The sequence below is a fragment of the Megachile rotundata genome, chromosome 1, assembly GCF_050947335.1.
Source record: "Megachile rotundata isolate GNS110a chromosome 1, iyMegRotu1, whole genome shotgun sequence".
In the NCBI taxonomy this organism is placed as follows: Eukaryota; Metazoa; Arthropoda; class Insecta; order Hymenoptera; family Megachilidae; genus Megachile; species Megachile rotundata.
The window spans coordinates 4,562,594-4,589,140 of record NC_134983.1 but is presented as its reverse complement, the minus strand read 5'-3'; the positions used below and the strand labels follow the sequence as shown (position 1 = coordinate 4,589,140).

General features: G+C 32.2%; 1 protein-coding gene across 8 annotated transcripts in view; it reads right to left on the bottom strand.

Moving 5' to 3' along the window:
* LOC100879277 (neural-cadherin) overlaps positions 1–26,547 on the bottom strand; it is a 511,227-nt gene that overhangs the window by 217,932 nt on the left and 266,748 nt on the right. The window contains exon 1 of one of the 8 annotated variants that reach the window (XM_076538459.1): positions 18,348–18,437. The exons of the other annotated variants lie outside the window; for them this stretch is intronic. Within the exon in view, the coding sequence (XP_076394574.1) occupies positions 18,348–18,423 (76 nt within the window). The 5' untranslated portion in view covers positions 18,424–18,437. Of the gene's footprint in view, positions 1–18,347; positions 18,438–26,547 lie in introns of those variants that run through there. 8 annotated transcript variants of the gene reach the window in all.

Genomic DNA, 26,547 nt, shown 5'->3' with positions numbered 1-26,547 from the left:
CTTCGTAGTTGTTTGGTTTCTAACACGTAACTACGTAAAAGTTTGTAGGGACTTTCGTTGTAGAGAGAAAAGTTAAATAGATGAAGAACAGATTGCAACGACATTATAAACAGGATATTATGAAATGGAAGAAATAAGTTTCATATCGAAATTTTTTTTTCGAATTATGTACAGGGGTTCCTAGAACCTGTACAACTGCATATGAGTGAACTGCAAAAGAATGCAAAAACAGTTGGATAATTCTGCTTTTATTTGTAACTTTTTGAATTATCAAATTTCAAGGGACTTAAACTTGCCATTGACTAAAGTTGCGAATTTTTCAGTTAGAGAATCGTTAAATTACCTAATACCCATAAATACTTATACTCAATTGTAAAATATAATCAATATTCAGGATACTCAAATTTTTAAATTTCTAAATCCAAGCTACTGAATTACCAAGCTATTTAGTTTATGAATTTAGAATTTTCGGATTTGCAATTTTTCAACCCCTCAATTGTCAAGTTTCAAAGTTAACAAACTGTTAAATTGTGGTACTTCTAAGTTACCAAATTTTCAAGTTATCACATTTCCAAATTTCAGAGCTAGCAAGTCATCATTTGCCCAAATCTATAATTTCAGAGTTTCCTGATTTGCAAATTTCTAAATCCCCAAGTTGTTATATTTCCAAGAATAACATGGGTACTATACCAGATTCTAATATGAAATATTATTAGTCTAGGGAGCATGTTGGGAATATACCATTTTTTCGGAATTTATTTCGAAAGGAAAGATTTCTTCAAATATTTTGGCAATTTTATCGATTATATTGATATCAAATTCACAATAGAATTAATAAATCTTGTTTATCCCTCATAATCCTACATGTTATGTATCATTGCTCTTCCAAGGAAAATTAATTTCGACCAGTACGACACCCATGACCAGATTTATTATGACCGCAAAGGATTAATTAATAAATTTTGCAAGTCAATGAAGCCCAAGTTGTCCAGTTTTTATGTTATTAATCTTTAGATTGTCAAATTTCCAAATGTCGAAGCTACAGAATTACCAACTGCTCAAATTTATAGATTTAGAATTTTCAGATTTGCAAATTTTTAAATCACCAAGTTGTCAAGTTTCCAAATTATGAAATTTCCAAGTTACCATGTTCACAAATTCTCAAATTATCAAATTTCTGCCTCGAAGTTTTTCAACTTCCTTACTTCCAAACAGCATATACGAACTTTTAAACTTATAAGAGAACTTATATAAAACAAGATATCGTCATCTATTCTTAATAAAATCTATTCATTAAACTGTAATGACTCGAAAGAATTAATTGAAAAAAATTCTTGTTGGGATGACGGGATATACCTGCACGAGAGCAAAGATAAATCGATCCGTGTGAAAAATCACGCGGAACTTTTATAACGTAACTCACGGAATAAACCCTCGGCTCATCGAATTCTATAAAATAGGTCGCGCGAGCAAATATCCGAAAACACTTCCCTTCTTTACGATGGCTCGTCCATTTTGCCGGCCCTTCACGTAACGCGTAAACAAAATGGCGCGAGAGAGACGGAGCGAAGGAAATGTTGCGTGCGCAGCAATACCGTGACAGAAAAAAGAATTTTCCAGCTTAAAAATAAAAATAAAAATACGTATCGCAACGGCAAAAAGAGAGTTAGCTAAAAAAAAGATATGTTTACGCTCGAAAAAAACGATCGATATATTTTCACAAGCGATACAGCAGAGATGAAACAATTTTATTTGATATTTTTCAGATTCTTTTTTTCGTCTCTGCCGTTTCAATTAACCTGTAGCGATTACTTCAATTTTCATTTGTATCTCTTTGTGGCATTGTAAGCGACTCGTTGCGGTAATATCGCGACATGGATGCAACCCGCCGGCTGAAAATTCGTTTTATTCGTTTTATTTCGAGCAAAAGTACGACGTTTACTAATGTTTGCGTTGACATTTCAACAGGAACGGAACGGAGGTTTGTAAATTAACGTCCTCTGAGGTATACGGACGTGGCGATGTTTTGTTTGACAATAAACACATCAGCTTGTTGTTTTAAGTATTTGTGGAAAAATATTGAATGGAAAGTTCGATCTCGAAATTGCGGGTAGCTCAAAGAAAGTATACAGTGCTACTTTGGTACAAAAGTTTGGAAACTTTCAAGCGTACAAATTTAAAATTTAAACATCGCAGGATTATTTAATTATATACGTAATTTAGAAACATGAAAAGACAGAAATTCTTGAATTTGGGAATTTACATAATGTAGGTGTATGCCAAGTTGAAAAGTGGGGAAATAGAGAAATTGAGAATTTGGGAAACATGAATTATAGTATTTTAAAAATTGAAGAATTCAGAAAATTGGAAAATTGTGGAATTTCAGGAATTGTAGAATTTGAGAGTTTTAGGTGTTGAAAATTTGAAATTTTGATGATCTAAAAATTGAAGAGTTCGAAAGTTTTAAAGTTTGTGAATATGAGAAATTGAGAAATTGAGGAGTTGAGAAGTTGAGAAATTGAAAAATTGAAAAATCGAAAAATTGAAAAATTGAAAAATTGAAAAATTGAGTGATTTGGAAATTGAGAAATTGAAAAATAATAATGTCATGACGAGTTCTATAGCAACTATACTTTCTAAATTTCAGTTTCATATTCTACCCACTGAAAATATTTTCTGCATTCTCGAACCTTTAATTTGTGCAATCGTGTAATCCTCTATTGTGTAATCCTTGTCTAGAAAATTTTAGATGGCCTACAATGCTCTACCTTCAAAGAAATTGGAAATGCTTTGCACCTGAGAAATCGAGACATTGCGCTTTCAGCGAACGAAACCACCACTTCTATTTTTCATTTCGCTTTTCTGCGACTTGAGCTAAATTTCAATTTTCCGACGAAGTCTTGTAATTAGACGAGAACAGTTTATTTGCATACGCAGAGGAAGCGAGTAGATTCATCCTGTAACGTACAATCTTGTTAACTTTATTCCTGACCCGCGTGAAAAGAAGTTAAAGTTTCTACGATGTCTTCCTCTCTACGAAGTTCCAGTTTTTGTGTAGAAGTTAACCTGCTGCTACGATATTCGCTCGGAGACACCACTTATTGTGTTCTATTACAAGTCATCGATGAACTGATGTTGTATAGAAACGAAAAATTATTTAAGTGGAAAAAAATATTGTATCAAACCATGTTTTTGAAACGACCTAAAAACTGTATAATAATTTCTTCCAGTTCAATGGAAGTGGTTCTAAAAATTTGTGATTATGAATTTTTAATAGATGCAAAAATTTTCTGAATTTTAAGATTTAAGACCAAAAATGTGGGGGATGCATGCAATCGATAATTGCACGAATAGTTCATGCAAGTCACTAACAATTTTATAGCACTGCAAATGATACGATCTTTCGTGTGTTTTGTATTTCTTTGGGACAACTATTATTTCTTTCTTGGAGATTATGTATACTTGTTTATAATAATAAATTTTTCATTAGGAGAGAAATAAATAAAAAATAAAACAATTTCACTTACAATTAGTTTCAAGCTATTATAATTCACTGAAATTAGTTTCCTTAAATTATTATAGTAATTTTATAAAAATATCAATGTTATGCGTTGCTGAGACGTCATGAACGAACTACACCAGAATAAGAAGTAAAACAATAAACAAAATAATGTGCAAATATTAAATCTTGAAGTCAAATTAAATTATTACGGTAAAGTCAGTGAAATAATTGAGTAACGTGTCTGTCCAAAAAACTTAGTTATATTTATATGTATACGTACAATTTCCGCCATAAAAGAACAAATTTGAATTACTTGTTAAACTAAAAATTTCTAATTCTCACCAATTGATACTTTAAATCTTATTCTACCTTAATTTATAGACCAATTTTTCACTTAGAATTAGTGAATCTTAATTAAGGGAAGATAAGCTGGATTTTACGTTTCAGCCAGCAAATTCTGAAAAGGCTACGCTTTAAACCGCGAAAGTTTGGACCTGATAGGGCTCTTATCTGCTGACACATTAATTCTGTGAACGTAAATAAGTGGAACGAGAACAGATTTAGCGATTTTCACTTCTATTAAAGTTTGCAAGTTCCGGAAAAAGATTTCACCACTCTCGTCGTAAATTCGTTGCATTTAATTTTCATAATCTAGGTGGGCGAATAGGCGTTTGGAATAACATTACTCTTGCTACTGAATGAACATTGAACACCTGCTATGAAATCACATTTTTAAAAGTTTAATTAAAAACGCCTTGGTGATTATCGCGTATGAAAGTGCTAACATAATCGTTAGATATTTAAAATTCGCACACTAAGAACTATACTTCTCAGCCAGATCAAAAAAACAAGATAAATATTTCATATTTCAATAACATCGAATCGAGCTAAGCTAGCGAGATAGTCGAAAAATTGTGCCAAACTGAGGCAGTAAAACTGTTCGACATTTTTCACGTTTCTAAAAATCGACACTATTCAATATTTGGCTACGTTCCTCAAAACTTTACCGAAATACGATCATCGCATTCGAATTCTAATTCTATAAATGGTACCATGAAATTTTCGTCTTAGTATATTTACACGATACTTCAATATTCGGAAATTACATGAATTTCGTCGTTTGAAAACTCGCGATGTAATACAGATTTGAATTTCCCGGATATAAAAGATCGAAGCAATATCAATAAGGAAGAATAGGAGTATCAGTAACGTGAAATATCTCCTACTTTGGAAACTAGGTTAATCCGACAGCTATTTCTCGTACAGTTTCAGACCTCTCGGCTGGTTGATTTCAAAGAAAGAAGCATTCTTTGTAATCGAAGCGGAAGCTCAAACACGGCGTAAACGCTGGCAAAGAAATATAAACTATTGGCACGATTTCCTCTGTCATTTTATTAAGTCATTTCTGTTAAGTTGTTGCATATCGAATAGATGGGTTGCGAAAGGTAGAAGGTCTGACATTATTTGATGAAATAAAAGTAGCATGAAATAGCACTTGAACCACGTCAGTCAGAAGCTTGAATTACATTCATTTGTGAGATCACTAAAAGCTCGTGTCCGATAAAATGTTTTATGAGCAAAAAGACTAACAAATGTATTTTAATTTTTGTTTCATACATTGCTGGTTTAATAAAAATTTCGAGTTATAATTGGAATTATAATAGTAATTAAATTATAATTATAATTTTCGAATTTAGTTACAACTTTTTAGTACAATTTTAGTTATAATTTCTTAGCACACTTTTCATTATAATCTTTCAGTGTAATTGGATTATGAAGTTGCTTCATTTTTAGCTAACTCAATATTATGAATATTTACTTGATTTAATATTGCTTTTTCCATATGCAGTGTCAGTGAAGAATGCAAGAGAATTTGTGCAAATATTTTAGGATTTTCACATGCAATGCTCTTTCTCTGGAAAATCGTATTTCTTGGATGAAAATATGAGTCAGTTATTCGTTGGATCAAAACATAAGATAAATAGCAAAGAAAGAAAACATTTATCTACTAATTAATTATAAGACAAATTGATGTTATTAATTCATTGCAATTCCATTACGATTAATTAGTTGCGAAATTTAGATTTAGTGCTTTCAACAAGGATTTCAATTAAATTATGAATTCCTCCCTACGCTTTAATGGTGGTTTTTATTTCTTGAAGTCTCAAATATATTTTCTCTTCTATAAGCTTGGTTCACTTGTATTTTCTTTACAATTTTTTGTACATTGCATCTGTATTTCAATACAGTATATATTCTTTAGATATTTACATTTATATTCAGAGTTGACATCTTTAAAATTAGATGGGTATCAGTCATTTTGTGTGCAATGATTGCAATATTATGCTCAAAATTTGATTATTTCTTCGGAGATAAGATAGAAAATGTAATTACAAAATTTCATTGATGTTTTTCACTATTCATTCTCGCAATTCGAAGTTTCTACATTCTAATGTTTTGGAGTTACTAACAAAGGGAATCAACTTAGTCGTTAAGTTCAGGCATTATCCAACGTCCTACTATAGCAGATAAGAAAATTAATCTCATTGTGAAAATTTTAGGCATCTGTACTGCTTTTCGTTAGAAGTTGTTACCTATATGCATGTTTCAAGCAAGATATGTTTTTCGACTTTTATCACAGACCAGTTGTTTTGTTTCTTCAAGTCAATTTTAGTTGTTGTTCTTATTTAGAGTAGTTCACAATTTTTGTTCTTATTTATTCGTTTTATAACATCATCGATTGTGAAAATGCATTTAAGGGAAAGGTTTATTTACATTAATTTTGAAAAATGATATAAAGAAGGACTGCTGTGGTTAATTAAATGAGGTATACCTAGTCTGTTTCAACAATTCTTTAAGCTGACGCGCAAAATGTTTTTTTTGCAAGAAAAATTAGGGACATTTGTTAGATTTAAGTTAAAAAAAATTCTATAAATATTAAAAAAAGTATAAAAAAAGAATAAAAATTTTGAAAAAATCAGTGTAAAAATGAATATAAGAATTTAATTTAATAACTACAGAAAATTTAATGTAACAATTTTTACAAAAAACTTAAAGCAGAACTAAGTAATACAAAAATTAATGTATAATTCTTAAAAAGCAATAAATGTAAAAAATTTCAAAATAATTAATATGAACTAGTTCGTATATGAAATACAGGGTTTGTCCAATAAGTATCCGGACTGATTTTTTTCTGCTAGTTTGGTAGGTCAGGGAGCAATCTCTATTAGCTAGATCGATGCGGAAAGTTGTTATGTATAATAAAAATCTAGGTTCATTTGTTTTCCACATTTCATTTGTTTCGTTTATATCGTGCTTGAAGTGGAAGCGTATTTAACGTTCGCGTCGAGAATCAAAATGCAACGAAACATCGAGCAGCGTTGTGCGATTAAATTTTGCGTTAAGCTAAATAAATCTGCTACGGAGACATTTAATATGATTCGTCAGGCCTACGAGGATGATTCCATGTCCAGAACGAGTGTTTTTGAGTGGCACAAAAATTTCAAAGATGGCCGTGAAGACGTTGAAGACGAGCAACGCGTTGGACGACCGTCGTCGTCCCGATCCGATACGAATGTCGACAAAGTGCGGGAAATTTTGAATTCCGATCGCCGTTTAAGCATTCGTTTAATTGCACAGGAATTAAATTTAACGAAATCCACTATTCATTCTATTGTAACCGAGGATTTGCAAATGCGAAAAGTGTGCGCTAAATTGGTTCCGAAGGTTTTAACAGAGGAACAGAAAGAACGCCGTGTGACGATTTCTCGTGAACTTTTAGAATGTTTGGAGAGAAACATGGATTTTTGAATACGATCCGGAGTCAAAAATGCAAAGTGCTGAGTGGCACACAAGCGGCTCTCCTCGACCTTAAAAAGGCTCGCATGAGCAAGTCAAGGATAAAATCGATGCTTATTGTCTTCTTTGACGCAAAAGGTGTTATCCACAAGGAGTTTGTACCTGCTGGACAAACAGTGAATGGCCAATTTTACGCAGAAGTGCTCGAACGTTTGAGACTTAAAGTACGCCGCGTACAAAGGGAGATCGCGAATTCCTGGATGCTCCATCACGACAACGCGCCAAGTCACACGTCGTTAATTGTGAGACAGATACTGACGAAGTATAACATCACAACACTACCCCAACCACCCTACAGTCCAGATATGGCTCCCTCTGATTTTTTTCTGTTCCCTCGCATTAAAAGAAGCCTTAAAGGACATCGTTTCGGGACGATTGAGGCGGTTCAAGCGGCTTCGACGGAGTGCCTGAACAGTCTTACGCTTGCCGACTTCCAGGAAGCGTATAAACAATGGAAAACCCGCTGGCAACGGTGTATTGATGCAGGAGGGGCATACTTTGAAGATTATTAACTCAATGTACGTATATCTTCAACGCATTTCATTTTAGGACATCAATCCGGATACTTATTGGACAAACCCTGTATTTCAAATACTTTTCTGAATTTCAATCCATGTAGCTCATCAAATCCAGTTTTTCTTATGAAATACAATTATTATTGAACCACTAAATTTTACAAACACAATATTTTAAGAAAAAGTACAAAAAATCATTAAAAATACAAAAATTCAATTTTTCATACAAATTAAACGACATTATGAAACAAATAACGTGATGAAAAATTAAAGTGTAACAATACACTACTAATATTCTGCTTATCACTTAAACGAAGTTTCATCGTTAAAAAACGCTGTTATAACAGACAAATTTTATTTCCCCAATTTACAATACTGAAAATAAAAGTTTCCATTTTATTTAGGAAACCCGTTAATTAAACTACCTTTTGTCTAAGTCCATATTTTCGTTGCAGATAAACGTGTTAAAAGTCTAACACGTTATCAGAATAAACAGATAAGGAACAATGGTACGTACGTACGATTGGGCGGTTAAGTATTGGCGAAAATTTGCCCTGGGTAATTTTCCGGTTAAATTTTCTGAAATTTCTCGTCCATTTGGGACTATGACCTCTGGTATTATCACAGTGTTGGCTTTGTAACTGCAATTCGGAACTCTGAACTCGCGCATAACCCATTCAAGTACCGCAGAACTTTTTTATTTCTACTTTCTTCAGCTCGTTCACTCGCGATTTAACCTTTTTCTTTCGTTTGCTAGATCTCGCCGTTTCGCGTGCAAAACTTTCTTGAGAATTTTTTTTCTGGAACAGGTTTTCTCATATTTTCTTTTCCAGCAAGTATTCGTTTCTAAGAATATAATGCTTTATGTTGTTGAACTTTTATGTGTTCATCATACTCTTTTTGTTTGAAGGTTGTACAAGCGAAAATTATAAGTCGCCATTTCATCTGTAACTGTTTTTTCATTTACGTAATTCTTACAATCAACATAATTTTGATTAAATATACTGATTCACTTAATTCTCAATCTTGTGTTAAAAATTGATATATCTTCTGAATAACTAAATAAATAATTAAACGAATTATTTAAGCTACAGTGATTATTCTAATTTTATAATGATTAACAAAACGAGAATTACGTAAAACTATTTTCTCGATTTTGTATTTTAAAACGTTAACCGTCAGGGTGGTCACACATGACCCAACGTTTCAGATTCATTTAAATTATTTATTGAAAAGGGAAACGAAAGAAATTTTTGAGAGCTCTTAATGTTGAGACGACGACATACATAAACAGATTAAAAGGTGAAATTAAAAAATGAAGTATCTTTTTAATAATTTGTGTTATAGTATCTGACCACAAACATCCGCTTTTACTACATCTATTTTTACTACAAATTATAAATCACCCTCGCTGAATTACAAGACCATGACTTACTTGATTCAAATATAGAAGTAAAGTATATCATAATATATTTAAAAATATTAAAATGAAAGTACAATATTTATATAAAAAAGTATAACATGTTCAAACCAGAACAAAGCCAGCACGGAGTAGAATCTGAAATATCCACTCTGTTAAAATAATTATAATTAAAACGTACGAATTAACTACTCATTTAACCTCATATTGAATTGTATTATTTTAAAATTCATTCCTATTATTATATAAATCCTATTATTACATTCCTATTATTATTCGTTTCCAAAAACGAATCCACCGTTACAAAATTAACGAAACATTTCTCGAACATTAATTTTGTAAAATTGATTTTAAAAAAACAGCTAAAAAATCATTCTTGCGAACCTCTACTATTAAAAGTAGTCAGTTCGCACCGTAGAGTTCTTGTAACACTTCCACGAGACAAAAGAAATCTCAAGAACAACTGGTTTGAAACTAGTTGAAACGACGTACGAGACAGCCAAGTAGGGGAAGAAATGTATGTAATGCAAGGGTCATAGAATGTCATCAAGTTACAAGTAAGTACCTTAACTCACGGGCCAGTCGATGGGAGTGTCGTTCTCTACTTTAACAACTTGTTTCCAGGATTACTCGATAACGTATAGGCAGTTACAGGAAAACGAATGTTCACCGGTAGTTGTCTCCGGAAACTGGCTTCAAGCCACTTGCTCCTCGATCGATTTTTCTGTCGCCTCTGTTGAAGACCGATACGAGCGTTTTCAAAGCATCTATACTTTAGAATCGTATCCGTCGTCTGCATTCACCACAGTAAACTAACGTTATCTATCGATTCAGTTTTCTTCTATTGACATCGCTTTCTTATTAATGTAGCTTGATGTTCGATTATTTTTAACATTTTGTGGGTTAATCTTAAGAAATGAATTACAGGTTAAACTTAAGAATTGAAGTTATGTCACGAAGGTCAAATTCGAATGATCAGTTTAGCGAAAATAAAATTTAGATGGGGAAGGAACGTGTGTATAACTTGTTTTTTAACCAACACTACTGTTTTTTATAAAACCTTGATAAGTTTTTGCAGAGACTTTGAGATGTTCTAATTTTTGGTTTATATGGGTCTAGTAATTCAGAGTCAACAAATTATTTTTAACTAAAACCTTGCATATTGATTTGAAACTTTAAAGAAATGGTACTTCTATTCCGAACATTGTTTAATACCTTCCGTTGTTTACGGTTTCTAAACAATTACGTAAATGGATCGGTTCGGATAACACAGTTGATTTTTTTCTTACTGCATGGAATGGGCATTAATGAATTATAGCTATATTCTTAAAAAGATTTAATGAATAATTGTGCACAATTTCATCAAATTTAGAATGTGTCACGTGTCAGTTCCTTAGCAGATACCTATAAAATGTCCATAAATTGCTCGATATAAGGCGAAGTGGGGTAAGTTTGTAAACGGGGCAAGTGCGTATACAGACTATTTTTTAACCGACTTCGAAAAAGGAGGAGGTTACTCAATTCGATCAGTATATTTTTTTTTTTCTATGTGTGCCCGCCGATTACGCTTAGCTGGATGGACCGATCGGAACGAAACCTTTTGCATCTGGTAGGTTCTGACTCCCCATTGGTACCATTATCAAAAAATTTTTCATTTTTTAATTGCAAAGTATTGTCATTGCAAAAATACCGGCAACTTTTGAAATAAACTTTTCTCGATTTTAGTGCGCCTTTAATATCTTATCACGGACATGATTCTGAACAATTTTGTTCATATACAAATTTCACGGAAAGCTTTAGTTTTCGAGATATTAGCGAAAAATTGTTGAAAATTTTTGAAATCAACTTTGGACGATTTTAATGTCCTTTTAATATGTTATCAGGGGCACGATTCTGAACAACTTTTTCCTTATCCGCAATTAAGGGGAAGCTTTAGTTTTCGAGTTATTAGCGAAAACTATTTTTACTAATGTATTGAATTCTACGTATGCCTCCGTGCTTCTGGTGGTGTATGAGTCAACATGCAGTCGCTGATTTTCTACTGTTTCTACAAACGCGTCTTGTCGGCCGATAAAAAGCGTGAAATAAAATAATTTTGAGAAGAAAAATACGCCGACTTCGAAATGCACTAAAAAGTATAAAATAATTTCTATTTGCTAATGAAGTAATTTCTATTTCATTCAATCATACAATTACGTAACAGATATGAATGAAACCTATTTACTCGTTAGGTAGTATATTAAATACATTTCAACCTTTTCGGAGGCGGCGCATAATTAAAAATACCTCAGTAAACGTTGCTGCCAATAACCAGTTGATTGTGGTATGGCGTATTGGAAATTAATAAATCCTGAGAAAGAATACGAACCATTATAGATATATCTCGTAATATACGTAAATGTAACGACTGCATCTTCATTTCGTAACGTTTCTGATATAAATGAAATTGAATCGACTTCGTTCGCATGTGGAAGCCATGGAAGCCGTGCTGTCGAGTTATATGTATAGAAAAAAAAATAGCTATACAAGCTTTGCCTACGTTCGGCTGTCCAAAGGTTGACATGTTCAAGAAAATCTTTTAATTTTGCGCCGCCTCCGAAAAGGTTGAAATGCATTTAATATACTACCTAACGAGTAAATAGGTTTCATTCATTTCCGTTACGTAATTGTATGATTGAATGAAATAGAAATTACTTCATTAGCAAATAGAAATTATTTTATACTTTTTAGTGCATTTCGAAGTCGGCGTATTTTTTTTCTTAAAATTATTTTTATTAGAATATGAGCGAAATTTCTCCATTTAGTATGTTTGTTTCCATGTTTTGTTTCACTATATCCCCTTTTATATTTCAGCTAAGAATACTTGTTTTCAGTATAGAGTACTTGCATAATGCAATAAAGATTATTTGCATAATGCATTTTATAGCTGATTTGTTAATAATTCTGCTCTTGCCCCATTGCACATGAAATAAAGTTTCAAAGTATTTAACTTCAAGTTACGCTCTTACTCCATTTTCGGGGAAAGTGCAGAGTAGTTGACATCTTAAGCAATTTTCTATCAAAATCAAAATGTGCAAGGAAAATTAAGGTCCTAGTTAATATTAATTAAATAGTAGTAATTGTGCAAAGCTTTTGATATCGACAGCGTTAAGTATTTACATAGTACCTTATCTTAAACCTTCTCTAAATATTTTAAATAACATAATTATCTAGATGTAACACATTTTAATTTCTTGCAACAATTTACTTAAACTAAAAATGTGACGTTCAATTTTCTGCTCTCGGTTGCGTTTTGCCGTTATTATACGAGCAAAGTCCGTTGTTTATGAAAGCAACGAAAAAGATTTAAACGTATTCGAGAATGCATGTATTTCCGTGGTTCTTGTAAATTTATCGTTATTTTCAAATTTATGATTGCATTAATGAATGAAAATTGTTTAAACCGATATATAAATATAACACTGATACATTTTACAGTAATGACATTTATTTTACATTCTTTACTGTGCCAAATTTATTTAGGAGTATTTCGAAAATCCTGGATTTCGAAATTATTCATCGATGCGTGTTATTCAACGGTTATTTAAATGTTTAATATGAATTATTCGGTGTTATCGACATTAATTCTCGCATATTTATAATGATAATATTTAAAACTCGAACCGTATTTTATTCAGCGCAATTTATAATTTATGGAGTGCCAGTAACAATATTATAATCGATAAATAATCGACGAATAAATATGCAATATTTGCTTTAATTTTGTTTATAAATTTCTGTTATGTTCGTCTTGTCGTAAGGGTAGTTATCGGTTGAAAGTTTTCAATTTTCTTTTCGATCTTTTTATTTTCGATCTTCGATTATTTTCAATACATAGCCAATGTTACATTCGTTAACATTTGTATTACTGTCTTTTAAATATTTTGTATTGATTTTCTGAACACAACACTTTTGCAAATATATTATTAAACATTTGCAGCTATTAAGTTCCTTGCATTGTCCTGCTGCATGAAATAGTACAATGTAAAATTTTTAACATTTTCTCAGACATAAATTAATTATAAAATGTACAAAGTACAATACACCGAACCTAATATAACAATACAGATTTCCTTGAATCTGAAAATCACTGAGGAACAAATATCAGCACAAAACCGACGCATCTACCTAAAATTTCATTAAAAGATCCTCAACAAATTTTCCAGTCCATTTAATCATTAAAAATTATCACCTTGCAACACCGTCGCACGACGTAGATAAAACGAAGTAACATTAACTACTCGGCAAGTAGTTATTAAAAGGCATTAAAGATTGCAATAAAGATTAAAAACCGCAGAAGGCAGTTCGTATATACTATTCGAGAAAATAAAATCGCGATTTAAAGATCAAAACGGAAGTAGATTCTCGCTCCACTTCATAAAATACGGCGACGGGATTAAAATCTGTTCATAAAACGTTCCGGCCTCGTAATTCTGCTTTTCTTGTTTCACCAGAGTGATCTGTACAAGAGAACAGTCACGGTTACGAGTCTTGAAATAATGACTTCGTAAACAAGTTCCTGGATAACGGAGTGATAAAATTGTTGGTAAGAAAATACATGGCTCTTTGTTCTTAATCTCTGTGTCTGTGGTCTCTTGGCGTTTAATCTGCGACAGATTTATCTGATTCATTATAAGCCGGTGAAAAGAATTAGCCATTTTGTTTCGTACCCTTAAGTATTCAACGGTTCTTTTGAATGGAAATGTCTTATTGTTACCAATTATTCGGTAGCTCGCAGCTAACAAGTTTTATTCTTTGCAGTTCGTTTTAGCTTACAACTGAAGAATTAAACGACCACTTTAAACAAATGTAATAATAATAGGGGACAGAGCTTTCTTCATTAATATTTTAATTCGTTCAGTTTCGTATAGTAGAAAGCTAAATTTCCTTTTACGATTTATATCGTTTAATCAGTGAATGCTGTAAAATTTCATAACACAAATTATTGAAAACAATAAGATAAAAAAACGCAAAAGTATGTTGTCTATATTTCAGTTTATAACAGTAATAATTTTGTTGGTTATGTAATAGTTATATTAGAATAATTATATTAAAACTATTAATATTGTAAATCAATGATTGACCATTAAACATCAATTCACAATTTATGTTAAATTGTTCATTTGTGAGAAAGGTCTTTGACATAAACCTGAACGTTGAGTACTTAAAAAGGGTTCGTTTCTGATGATTATTATTTGTCCAAAGCTATAGTTCACTTGTTTATATATAAATCAAATAACTTTCATTTGAGGAAATAAATCGCACAGTAATTTTTAAAAAATTAACAATTTACATCATTGATCGTTAAGTTCTAAAACGTATAATTATTTAAATAACTGAACAGCAATTACAAAATTTGGCAAAATTTCATTTAGTAAATAGATTATCTATTCGAAAAGATGATTTATTTCATTTCAACATTCACTTCCAATAAACGAGTACTTCGAAAAATGTTGAAAATAAATTTTCCGATCCCCTTTAAGTTTAATTACTTTCGGGTAATCAGCTTCTACAAATCACTGCCCTGCAACAGTCTGTATAGTCTTTTACTGACTGAAAGAATTAAAGCCATTGTGACCGAATTACAGTTAATCAACTAAGGTACTTCAACTTTTATTTTCTTTTTCTCTTGTTCGTTTAATGCTTCACAAAATAGCGTATCATATTCAATAATAAATCCCCTTTTCCGACAAAAAAGGGACATTCAGCTTTATTGTGAAGGTATTAAAATTTAAGCACATAAATTAGTGACAGTAATTTATGATTAAGCTTCGATCAATATTTAATTAAAAACTCTGGGGTAATTACCGAAATTTTAATAATTTGACTGCACGTCAACGTAAAGTAGTTAGATACGATGAAAAAAGAATTTTCATAAAAATGAATTAAATATTACTTATAATTACATTACAGTTTTCATACTTTCTGCTAGTATTATATGGTTATAATATCAAATTTTATATTATTATAAAATTTTATAATTTAATATTGTTATATCTGTATTATAACCAAATTTAAGTATTACTAGTATCATCCAATCTGAATGGAATAAAATTAATACATGTTTCATAATTTTAAAAAACAGTATTTCTATCACAAAATTCTGTGTCCACCTATTTCGACCAAAAGGTGTCTTTTGACACCCTTTTTGCAAATAATTGCCAAAACTGTTGGAATTTTAAATTATCAGTTAAATACAGATAATTTGAGGAATATATTAATTGATACATTAATGTGTTTTTATTACAGATTATTTAATCGAGTTGTAAATTCTAGCTTAATTCATCAATCTACAAAATATAAATATAGCGGTGTACACTAAAATGCAACATGGTAGGCACCCCATAGTAGATATATGTAAGTATATCATATGCACATTTTTACATCTAGGATGTGCTGGAAGAAAATGATATCGCGGAATTAATTTAACAACTATTGTATGAAAAGTCAAAAAATTAATTGTGCATTGATCTGACGTAGAGAATAATTTTAAGTTAAAACTTGAAAGGTGTCTTTTGACACCTCTTGGTACAAATAGTATTAAATAAAGCATGTAACACGATAAAACGTGAAATTATGTAAAGTATGAATTTCAGTTTTTTATTTACTTAAATTCCTATATCAATTTGAGAGATTACAGGATCATGTGAGGTCAAACACTTGCATATATATTCCACACCATTTTCCATAACATACATCTTAACAACTCTAATTCTCTTCGATGCAATTTGCCTAAAGCCACGCTTCGAAAATTCTCTGAAGGCAGCTTAAATTTACAAGGATGTACCGGATAAGAGAACATGAAGAAACGGTTTACGAAAACATTGGACTGACATTTGAAACGCCGTGTATCACCGGCGAGAAACAAAGAACGGTAGTCAGACTGGAAACGTAATCCGCAAAAACATATCCGAGAAAAACAAGATTTTAATCTGCGCATCGTTGTACAAGAAACACATTGACACAACAAGCTACCCAGTCTTAAACTCTAACAACAATTCGAAAGTAGTATTTTTGCGACGGTGTCAGTTTTCTCCGAATTGTATTTACCATTTCTTGGAGTGTTCTTCCACTTTTCTCTATGAAAACAAGAAAGTATATCCAATACTAAAAACCTTCTTAGCTTAATAGAATCTTCTGATATCCTATGATAAAAATTTTGCTAGCGAATTTTTGAGTACCAAGAATGTCTAAAGTACGGGTGTGACTCGATTATCAATTTCTCATAGATACCTCGTTGAAGTATATAGATATTAAATATATTTAATAGTGTATTTAAAAAATTATTAAAATATAAATAATAATATTACCAATATAGGTATTAATAAATGGAACGCTGAATTATATTAACAAATACACTGCGGTGCAGAATTATAGCATCACCTATATTTTTAGTAGATTCTGACTTTGAAATAACAATACATAAAAATCATCCATACGAAATTGAAGGGTATAGCGAACAATGAAATTGTTATATAAGAAAATATAACATGAAAATTTTTCATCGTTGCATAACTAAAGCACCATGTGAATAAATGTCAAATATATACACAAATATGATTTTAATAACTTGTAGGGCCTCCTTGTTTTGTTATAAGTTAGAAAATTCTATCTGGCATGCTTTCGATGAGTTTCTGAAAAATTCGGTGGCTAATTTCATCACATGCTTTTAGTATTGCATTTTTTGGTTCTAAAATATTTTCATACTGTCGATTTTCGACATAAACCTTTCGGACAATATTGGCCCAAATATTTTCCATCGGGTTTTTGTCTGGTGTACATGCTGGCCATTTAATAATATTAATTTTTTTCTTTCCAACCATGATACTGTCTTCCGACTGGTGTGTACAGCATGGTTGTCCTGTTGGAAAGTTCAATTAGTTGCATTATGTGCGTTTATAAAAGGTAGCAAAGTGTCTGATACAATTATAGTGTACTCCTCACTACCCATTTTTTTCGACGGAAAAGCCAATTACAACATGCCATCAATGCAAAGGGCACCCCAATTTGACTTCGTCCGTCAAAATTTCTTTTTAAAAAGTATTGTGGTTCTTTTCGGAGATCTCGCCAATATGAATTATAACCGTCCTGACCGTCAAGATTAACCTTTTTTTCATGCGAAAATATAACCTTATTATCAGTGATAGAAGTTTAAGTAAATTGGTGTAAAAAGATTTTGACACCTAAGGTTAACTTACGCTTTTCCAGTCGCGATGCATGTTCGCTCGAGCGTACTCAAGCCTCGCAACATTATGCCGTGGTAGAAGTTTTGGTGCAAATTTTTATTTCTGCCTCACCATGTTAGAATTACTTTTCGAAACTCGACGTACTGTCCACCGTGAAATATTTAAGTTGAGTTCCTTCTTAATTTGGTTACAGCCGTTTTGGCTATTACTGGCTGCTTTTACAATTGCTCGTTTGGTACGGGGACTCAATTTTTTCTTTGAACCATCCTTTTTATTATTGCCATAATTAACGGAATTATTTAAGAAAATCAAAATGACTTCATGTAAGCGCCCTAACCTATGGGCAATTTCTCGCACACTAATTTTATCCTCCTTAAACGCCAAAATTTTACCCTTCTCCTCTTTGGTTAAATATCTATCACGTGGCATTGTTCAACAAAGAGTATTGTCAAATTTTAATTTGTACTTTAATAAGGATGTAATTATTTAGCTTCAGTGAGTTTGTAGTTGAACTGGATGGAAAGAAGTTAATTTAATGACATTGGTGCTATAGTTATGCAATAAGCCAAAATCACATTTTCGATTATATCGTATCTAATAGAAGGGCAGCTTCAATGAGACTTAATATAAAATTTATTGCGACCCATACCATTTCATCTCTTGCAATTGAGTTTTTGCATTTTAACTCTGAATTATAGAACAACTAAAATAGTAGATGGTGCTATAGCTATGCACCCGCAGTGTATATGTAGTAAATAAAGATAAATATATTCTGATGTGAATAATTACATTTACTAATGTATAATATTTATTATTTATTGAATTACCGACTAATTTGTTGAGGTTGTCATGTTTTACGCCGTAAACAAATTTGTTGTCATATACTTCACTAATATATTCCATGAAAAAAAGAATATCATATGAACATAAATTTCATTTTGTTGAAAAAGTAATAACAATAATACGAAACGGCAATGGACTGCTTCGTTGCTAGATATCACGTGCAGGGTGTTCCAATTTTGTTCATATAAGTACAATACGTTATACGTAAAAATACAAAAAATGTTTATATGAACATAAGTTCCTGAATTGATCATTAAAAGTGATTTAAAAAAAAAACAAATGAAAATAAAAAATTATTATGCAGTAGAAGAGAAAAAATTATCCTTTATATTTAAACGCCTATGTTCATATAACATTTTATCATTTTTATACGTAGAACACATTGATAAAGTTTTACGTACAAAACTGCGACACACAGTATGTGGTATCGAAAGACAAACTAGTACAAAGTCATTTTATACTTTTCTTATTACTTTCTAATACAGTGATTAAAATCCTCTGGTAATATAACATCTTCCTCTTATTTCTGCGTACAGAACATATTGGCAAACTTTTGCGATAACAAACTGGGGCACCCTCTATGTGTATCTATGCCATTCAAAAAGTTAATCTTTCTATCTTGCTCCTCCTCTCGACTCTCTTTCAGTTGTACGATCAGCTTCGATATTGTCGGTAGAGTTTATGGATTTCCAGGTCAATACGCGGTGACAGGAAGTAGGTGCAATGAGAGAAATAGTCCCCGTAGCACATCTCTCCGGAAATCACTGAAGCTGGAGAATGTCGCTCTCGGCAATCGCTCGGCTCCAACAGACAATCGCGTAGTTCGATAATCACAGGCTGAATTAATTCCTGATTTTCTGGCCTAGACGAAAACTGGGTCACCGCTTTCGTGATAGAAGCTATGCTCGATTTTGTCTATGATACTCTCTTATTCGAATTTAATACGATAGTGGTGGAAAACAATCGTTTAATGTCAATTCTTTCACTTAAAGCCATTTGCAGTGAACGCCATTCAACTTTATACTATACCATTTATAAGTAATGTTGCTATAAGTAAATATTACAATGTAATGTCTGATTCAATTGAAAGTTAAATTGTTAGACATACCAATTGCGAATTCTGTTAAAATACATATTCTATACTGTGAAAGAATTCATAACATTCACATATGTACGTATTATATATATTTGGTACCGGTAATATGCAATTTATACTTTATGCATGTAATTTAATGATCATTATTATATTGCATATTCTGTGCTAACATTCATATTTAATTTTGTGCTATCGGTTATAATTTACTGTGTAACGTTATCGATGTATTGTTATTTAAATCATGTTATTCGCGAGCAATATAGACTTCCATTAGTTCAGGACGAGGATCGCGAGAGGTACCACTTGCCTTCGGCATTGAAAGAAGCTAGAGAGAATCTAGGGAGAGACTCAGGAGACTCCAACTTAGACACCCCTACCCTACCTCTGAACTTAGGGAAACCTGAATTCTAGACAACTGTACATGACGCTTATCAAGAAAGTCCAACTTTCCTGATAACACGTGTGATAAACGGTACATCAGTGTACCTATGTTAGACATAAATTCAGCTCACATATTTCAAGCGATTCGAGCTAATTAAATTCTGCTCGATCATCCGACCAGTTCCCAAAACTATTCTGGCGAATCTCGAACCCAGATACGAACTTCTACAACACTTTCGCTCCCTTTTCTCTCGATCGGAAGTTACGTGTCGTTTATCGCATGGGACCCAGTTATCTGAACTCGGTCGAACATTAATTCTACCAAAGTTTTCTGACATCTTCAAGTAAATCTTGAGACGACAAACCGCGGAAAGTTGGACGTTCAAGGGAAATCAATGAATCCTCACTGTTCGCCAATTTCTATTCAGCTAGAATGATCCAACAGCCTTAATCCTTCATGGTATTCTGTCGCGCATATAATGTACAAAATAATATACTATTGGTAGAATTATAACAAGTATTGTAGACAGTTGATTATCACAGTAAATCTTGTAAGACACATTATAATACTAGTTTATTAAGAATCCAGATATTCAAATTTTAAATTTTATTTTTTAAAGTACAATTTAATATTTCTAGTTTAATATTAGAAATATTTGCCAATTTGCTCATTTTGCTTTTCAATTGGATATTTAACACCGTGACAGCAAATACGTTTAATATTCGTTAAAATTTCTGTATCTACTCATGAATAATCATAACAATTTATTTTGAGGTAGATTTCTAATTATAGTAATCAGGCTTCACTGATATATCAATAATGTTTATAAAGCGATTGGTGCAAATCGTCGACCACGTCGATGATCATTATACATGGCATAATGAGTTTTACGGAGACAATAATCTGGTAAATCAATATGGCGCATATTAATCATGTATTTTGCATATTTTATGGCGGAAAATTGCAGCGGAAACAAGCATACCTAACATGGTGAATTATTCAATGATTAAAATGATTAATGCGTTGACTACTCTGCTTATTGAAGCTACGAATTTAATCCTCGAATGCATTACGTTACAAGTAAGGTAGATAAAGCAATATCCTATGGAATTTTTGCAATTTCATAAATGTGTTGTAAAGTTTATGACGAATAAAATTGACGAAAATATTTCACATCTTTTACAATTCAAATTTTGCGTTTGTCTCAAAATATTGCAAAACAATATCGTATAATTTTTCTTTAAATATGTCTTTAGGACGGACTATATTTTTCATAGTTACTATTTTATTACTATTGAATATACGAGGTCTGTCCCAAAAGTATCCGACCTTCTTTAATTTCTTCGCTCCTGACAATTTTAGCGTCATTTGCCGGGTATGACTATCAACTGCAAAGCTTTACGAACTCCAACTATATCGCAGTTTTCGTCGGGATGCCTTAGTTCATGTGCAACGTGTATTTGTTTACGAAGCGTTTTTTACGTTCGTCGTATTCTGTTGTTGTGAAAAATGAGGGAAGGATCGGAGCAACGAATTTGCATCAAATTTTCCTTAAAACTCGAAAAGAGTTGTGCGGAAACCATCGATATGATGAAGAAAGCATTTGGAGACGAGTGTATGAGCAACACACAAATCAAAGAGTGGTATAAGCGGTTCAAAGATGGCTGCACATCTGTTGATAGTAACCCACGCTCTGGGTGGCCTTCCACGATAAATACCTAGTAATATCGAACGTGTGCGACTTGCGATCAACGAAGATCGTCGATTGACTGTGTGAGAAGTAGAATGTGATCTTGGGATATCGAAAACTAGTTTTGGCCACAGTTATGGTCAAGCGGTGATTGGCTTCTTCATCACGATAACGCGCCAGCGCATGCATCGAATCTTGTGCAGCAATATTTGACGAAGCACAAAGTCATACAGCTCCGTCAGCCTCCGTACATTCCTGATGTAGCTTTCTGCGATTTTTGGTTGTTTCCAAGATTGAAAATGCCACTGAAAGGACACCGATTCGACGATAAAGAAACGGTCGAAACTAATATGACGAACGCTCTAAAGGCTCTTCTGAAAAACGAGTTCCAGGACTGTTTTCATAAATGGAAAGGTCGTTGGCAGAGTATTCTACAATCAAATGGGGACTACTTCGAAGGATGCCACTAGCCTGATAACGCAGAATAACACCAGCAGGGAAATATGAAGGAAGGTCGGATACTTTTGGGACAGACCTCGTATGTGTATATTGTTATTACTACTTGTTTAGGAGTGTTTTTTTTTAAACTGTCACGAAACAAATGACGTTTAAAATGTTCTTAACATTTTATTAATAACTGAAGACACGTGATACGAATAATTAAACTGAAAAATTAGATGTATTCAGTAAATACTAAAATAAATACTTATAATAGTATTATAACACATATTGATGTAAGTTCTTGAAAATATTAAGAATTTATTTTTCATTTTTAAAATTTAGTTTATTATTTCAAAGTACTAGCGTAATTTCAATATCAATCTAAATGGTTTCTCTTTCACTTTTTCAACTATATTTTCAAGCTTGTTAAAGGTACCGATATTTTATTTTTCAATTCCCTCTTTTATACCATACGTGATATTTATGATGCTGACAAGCATGGCTCTTTTCCTATTTTGATTCGAATACCCAAGTTAACGGGGTGTGATCGACCTCTACAGATCAACAACCTCGGTGCTATCTCGGAAAATATGAAAGATAAAAATACACATTAAACAGCAAAGTTGAATGACTTTTTAAAGACTCATTCGATGCAAATTTAGGTTTATGAGCATTTCTCTGGTGCAAGTAATATTAATCGTAAAATGGTGAATGTCGAATCATGATACAGATAAGTATGTTTTAAATGAAATTAAACAATAAAGAACTTTATATATTGTAAAAGTAACATGGAAAAGATGAATTTAAATTTTAGTAATGTAAATGATAATGTTAGTGTGAAAAAGTTAGATTGTGTTAAGGAAGAAATGGCATAAAGAAGACAATAATAATATTATCGAACTTGTAAATACTCAAATACTTGTCTTTCCTGTCAGGATTAATACTATTAGTATTAATGCTATAATACTGGTATCCCTAACAATATTAATTAACTTAAATAAGAATGCAAAGAAAGATACAGTAATATTATTTACAATTGTAGCCAAATACTTTCACGATAATGTTAATTAGCAGCGCTATTATAGATACTTCAGTAGTAGCCTCAGTATCTGCAATAGTATTAATCAACGAACACATTAATACATAGAAAGGTTTTACAATATTATATCCAAATAATTAATCATCCTAATTAAGTACAAACTGAATAGTATTCTGGTTTGATTTATATCCTGTCAAACAAAAACATCCCTTTCATGTCACCTGCAGCATAATAAATCTCATTAATCCTCCTGACCGAGAGTTACTTTAAATAGCGTTATTTTAGTTTAATAAATAACATCATTAACTCTCGTACTTAATTAACATTTTATTAACAATATTAATATCTATCGTACGTAGAACCGCTAAATTAGTACTGAATAAACCAAAGTGTACTCTCGATGATAATAACGGAAAATAATGTTTATTGCTGATCTCTAGTAGCACCACTTCCATAAAAATTTGATATACACTTTTATTTCATGCTATTACTCATTCACCAGCGACACTTTGCAACAGGCAACATGTTAATAACGCGAATTCTTATAACGACGTTCGAAAACGATTCTACGAAGCAACGATGCTTCGTTGTTGCTACAGTGAAACTCATTAACAACCAATCACGATCAAAACGAATTAAATTACTAAACGGCCGCGCGAGGCGCGACTTTCATCGCGAGAGCACGCTTCATTTACTTCAATTTACGTCGAAAGCTACACAAATAGCGACGGATAATGAATTTTCGAGGCGTTGCCTCAATTCTTCTTAAGAACGGCGGCGTAAATTCTAACCTCTTCGCAACGGTGCATTTCTACTTCTTCCTCGTTTGTAATGTTACTCGTCTTGGCGTTAAAATTGACGTTTTAACCAAGAAAGAATCAAACGATTTGTTATAAAAGAATCGACTCCAAAATCTTGTGTCGATATTCCCCACACTTTATTTTAACTGCGTTGTTTATTTTTAAAGTGGCGTAAGTGTCAGTTCTTTGTTGTTAGTTTCACTCTATCAGAATGTAAGTAAAAACACATACCGTTGCATTAAAAAAAAAACGATGATGACCTTCGTAACTCCAAAGCAACTTCACTTGGACAAAAACTATCATCACTATGTGATAAACCCCTTCGTACCGTGCAATTTTGGTGACATTAATTTTTTTCTGAGCCTTATAGATTCGAAGATATTTAAAGTGCCACTAGTTATTGTCTCACCCTGTATATTTTCAATTTCATCGATACGCAATCTCTTAAATATCTCAAATTAAACATAAATGGACTTAGACCACTTACAAAATAAACGGTTTAACTAACCGAATCGCATCCAACGGGTATCCGTTCCCGGTTTTTATCGAATTCGTGTGTTTTAAAATTCTCTGGTGGCACCAGAGGAGCAGTAATACTGGTCAAACGATTTAAACGGTTGTACATTTGAGTCGCTTCTTCAGACCTGTGGGAAAACCGCATCAAGTCGCAAAAAAGACATGGACATGTTGATCCCCTGGGTTCTCGAACGTCCGATTGATTTAAAGGAAACGCTTTTAGATACTTTTCTTCGATTCGAAAACTGGGAGGGTCTTAAAAATTGAATTGGAAAGAAAATTATGAGCGTTTATATGTTGGATCGTGTTTTGTGTTAAATAGTTCCTTTCAATTAATGTTTTTTATACTTATTAATCGTTTGAATTAATATAAAATTAGTATTTGGTATAAAGATTATTTGCGGGAATGCAGTAATTTGGAGGCAACGGAATTTAGGTTGGGAGTTACGCTTGGAGGTGATTTGATTCAAGAATCTAGGAATTTTATGGTCTAGGTTTTTGAAGATACATGAATTTATGAATACAGGAATTTAGAAACATAAGGATTTGGATATTTTGAAATTCGGGAATTTAGAAATTTATTAATTTAAGGTGGTTTGTAATTTAGGAGCATGGAACTGTATTTATTAAAAAGTTCCGGATTTTTGGAATTTTAAAAATTCACAAACTTGAAAAATAAAATATTTTAAAATAGCAAAGATTCACAATATTAGCAGAAGTATAGTAATCCAACAATTTTAAACAAATTAAACAATTGTAAGTAAGGAATGTGAGGATTTCGAAGTTTGAGTAAACGAATTGTAAATTTTTAAATTTATCGTTTAGGGTATCTGAAAACTAGATAATTCGAAAATCGAAAGATATCGAATTCTCATATATCCGTATCCAAGGAAAGCGTACGTTGCGTCCGAGTTTACGTACAATATCGAGAGAAGAAAAAAGAGCACTATTCACCTAGTTATCATCTCTCGAACGTTGGTACCGCTGGAGAACATAGCAGAGAGGGCTTTATCGAGGAATACAAGCTTCCATTTGGGCATTCGATAGACTGAATGAAGCTTTGAGTGGTTCTAGTCGATCGATAGAAACCATGCTTTCGTGTAGACGTTAAAAGATTTCGCAGCTTCGAGTCGTCATCTCGAGATCGACCTTTCATGATGCAATTGCTACGTGTGCTAAAAACCGCTCGCGAAACGGCAACCTGTCTGTTCTGGATGAAACAGAAATAGGATATTTCAGATTTTCTTTAAACGTTCCAGCTTAGAAATCGCCGAAATAGTGTCGAGCACGTTCAGGGATACAAAATTCACGTTCCAATACCAGGATGCGGAATTCAGGTACGTTCAACCACGTTCTTCTGACACGTTTTATTTATTTGGATTAAGAATACACGCGAAATGTTCGGACGAAGCGAGGTCGATAGAGTCCAGTCTTTAACACTAGTGTAACATCCCGGGAAGAGTTTTTTTTTTATATGGCAGTCCTATGTTCAATTTCATTACCCGCTGATAGAAATAGTTTAGTTACCGACAATATTAGACTATTACCGACAGTACATTATATACCAATTACCTTATGTATTCAGTTCAACGGTCGGTAACAGATATATATATATATTTATTTTATTTTCATTTTCAATAATTATTTTATATTTTGAAAGGATAATGTAATTCACAAAGACAATCAAGTTAAGTTAGAACAATTAAAAACAAGATTAATGTATTATTTTATAGTCATTCGAATAAATGTATAATTCTCGCTCCGAATTTCCTAGTATTCTCGCATAATCCTAGAGAAGGATAAGAATATATTTTACAATTTCGATGTTATTAGTTATTAAAAACTATTAGTTGAACAAATCAGTTAATGCATATCAGGCGTACTAATATTATGTTATCCGGAAATAAAGTCAGATGTTAGTTTATTGCAGTAAATATTGTAAATTATAATATTGTTCAATGGAATGTTCTAGAAACACCGTATGCTTACACATTTAGCTCCGATCCGTATAGAAGTCGTGCGTAGTACATAGAGGAAGACAGAAAATGCAATTTCATTAAAACACTACTAAAATACTACTTTTATATCAACAACATAAACCATCAAGTAGAATGCGATATTGATAATGTAATTAAATCGTTCGTTTTCATAATTAATGCCTAATTGCGAATTTATACGATAATTATATATTTCGACGTTATGGGGGTTTTCCGAGAAATT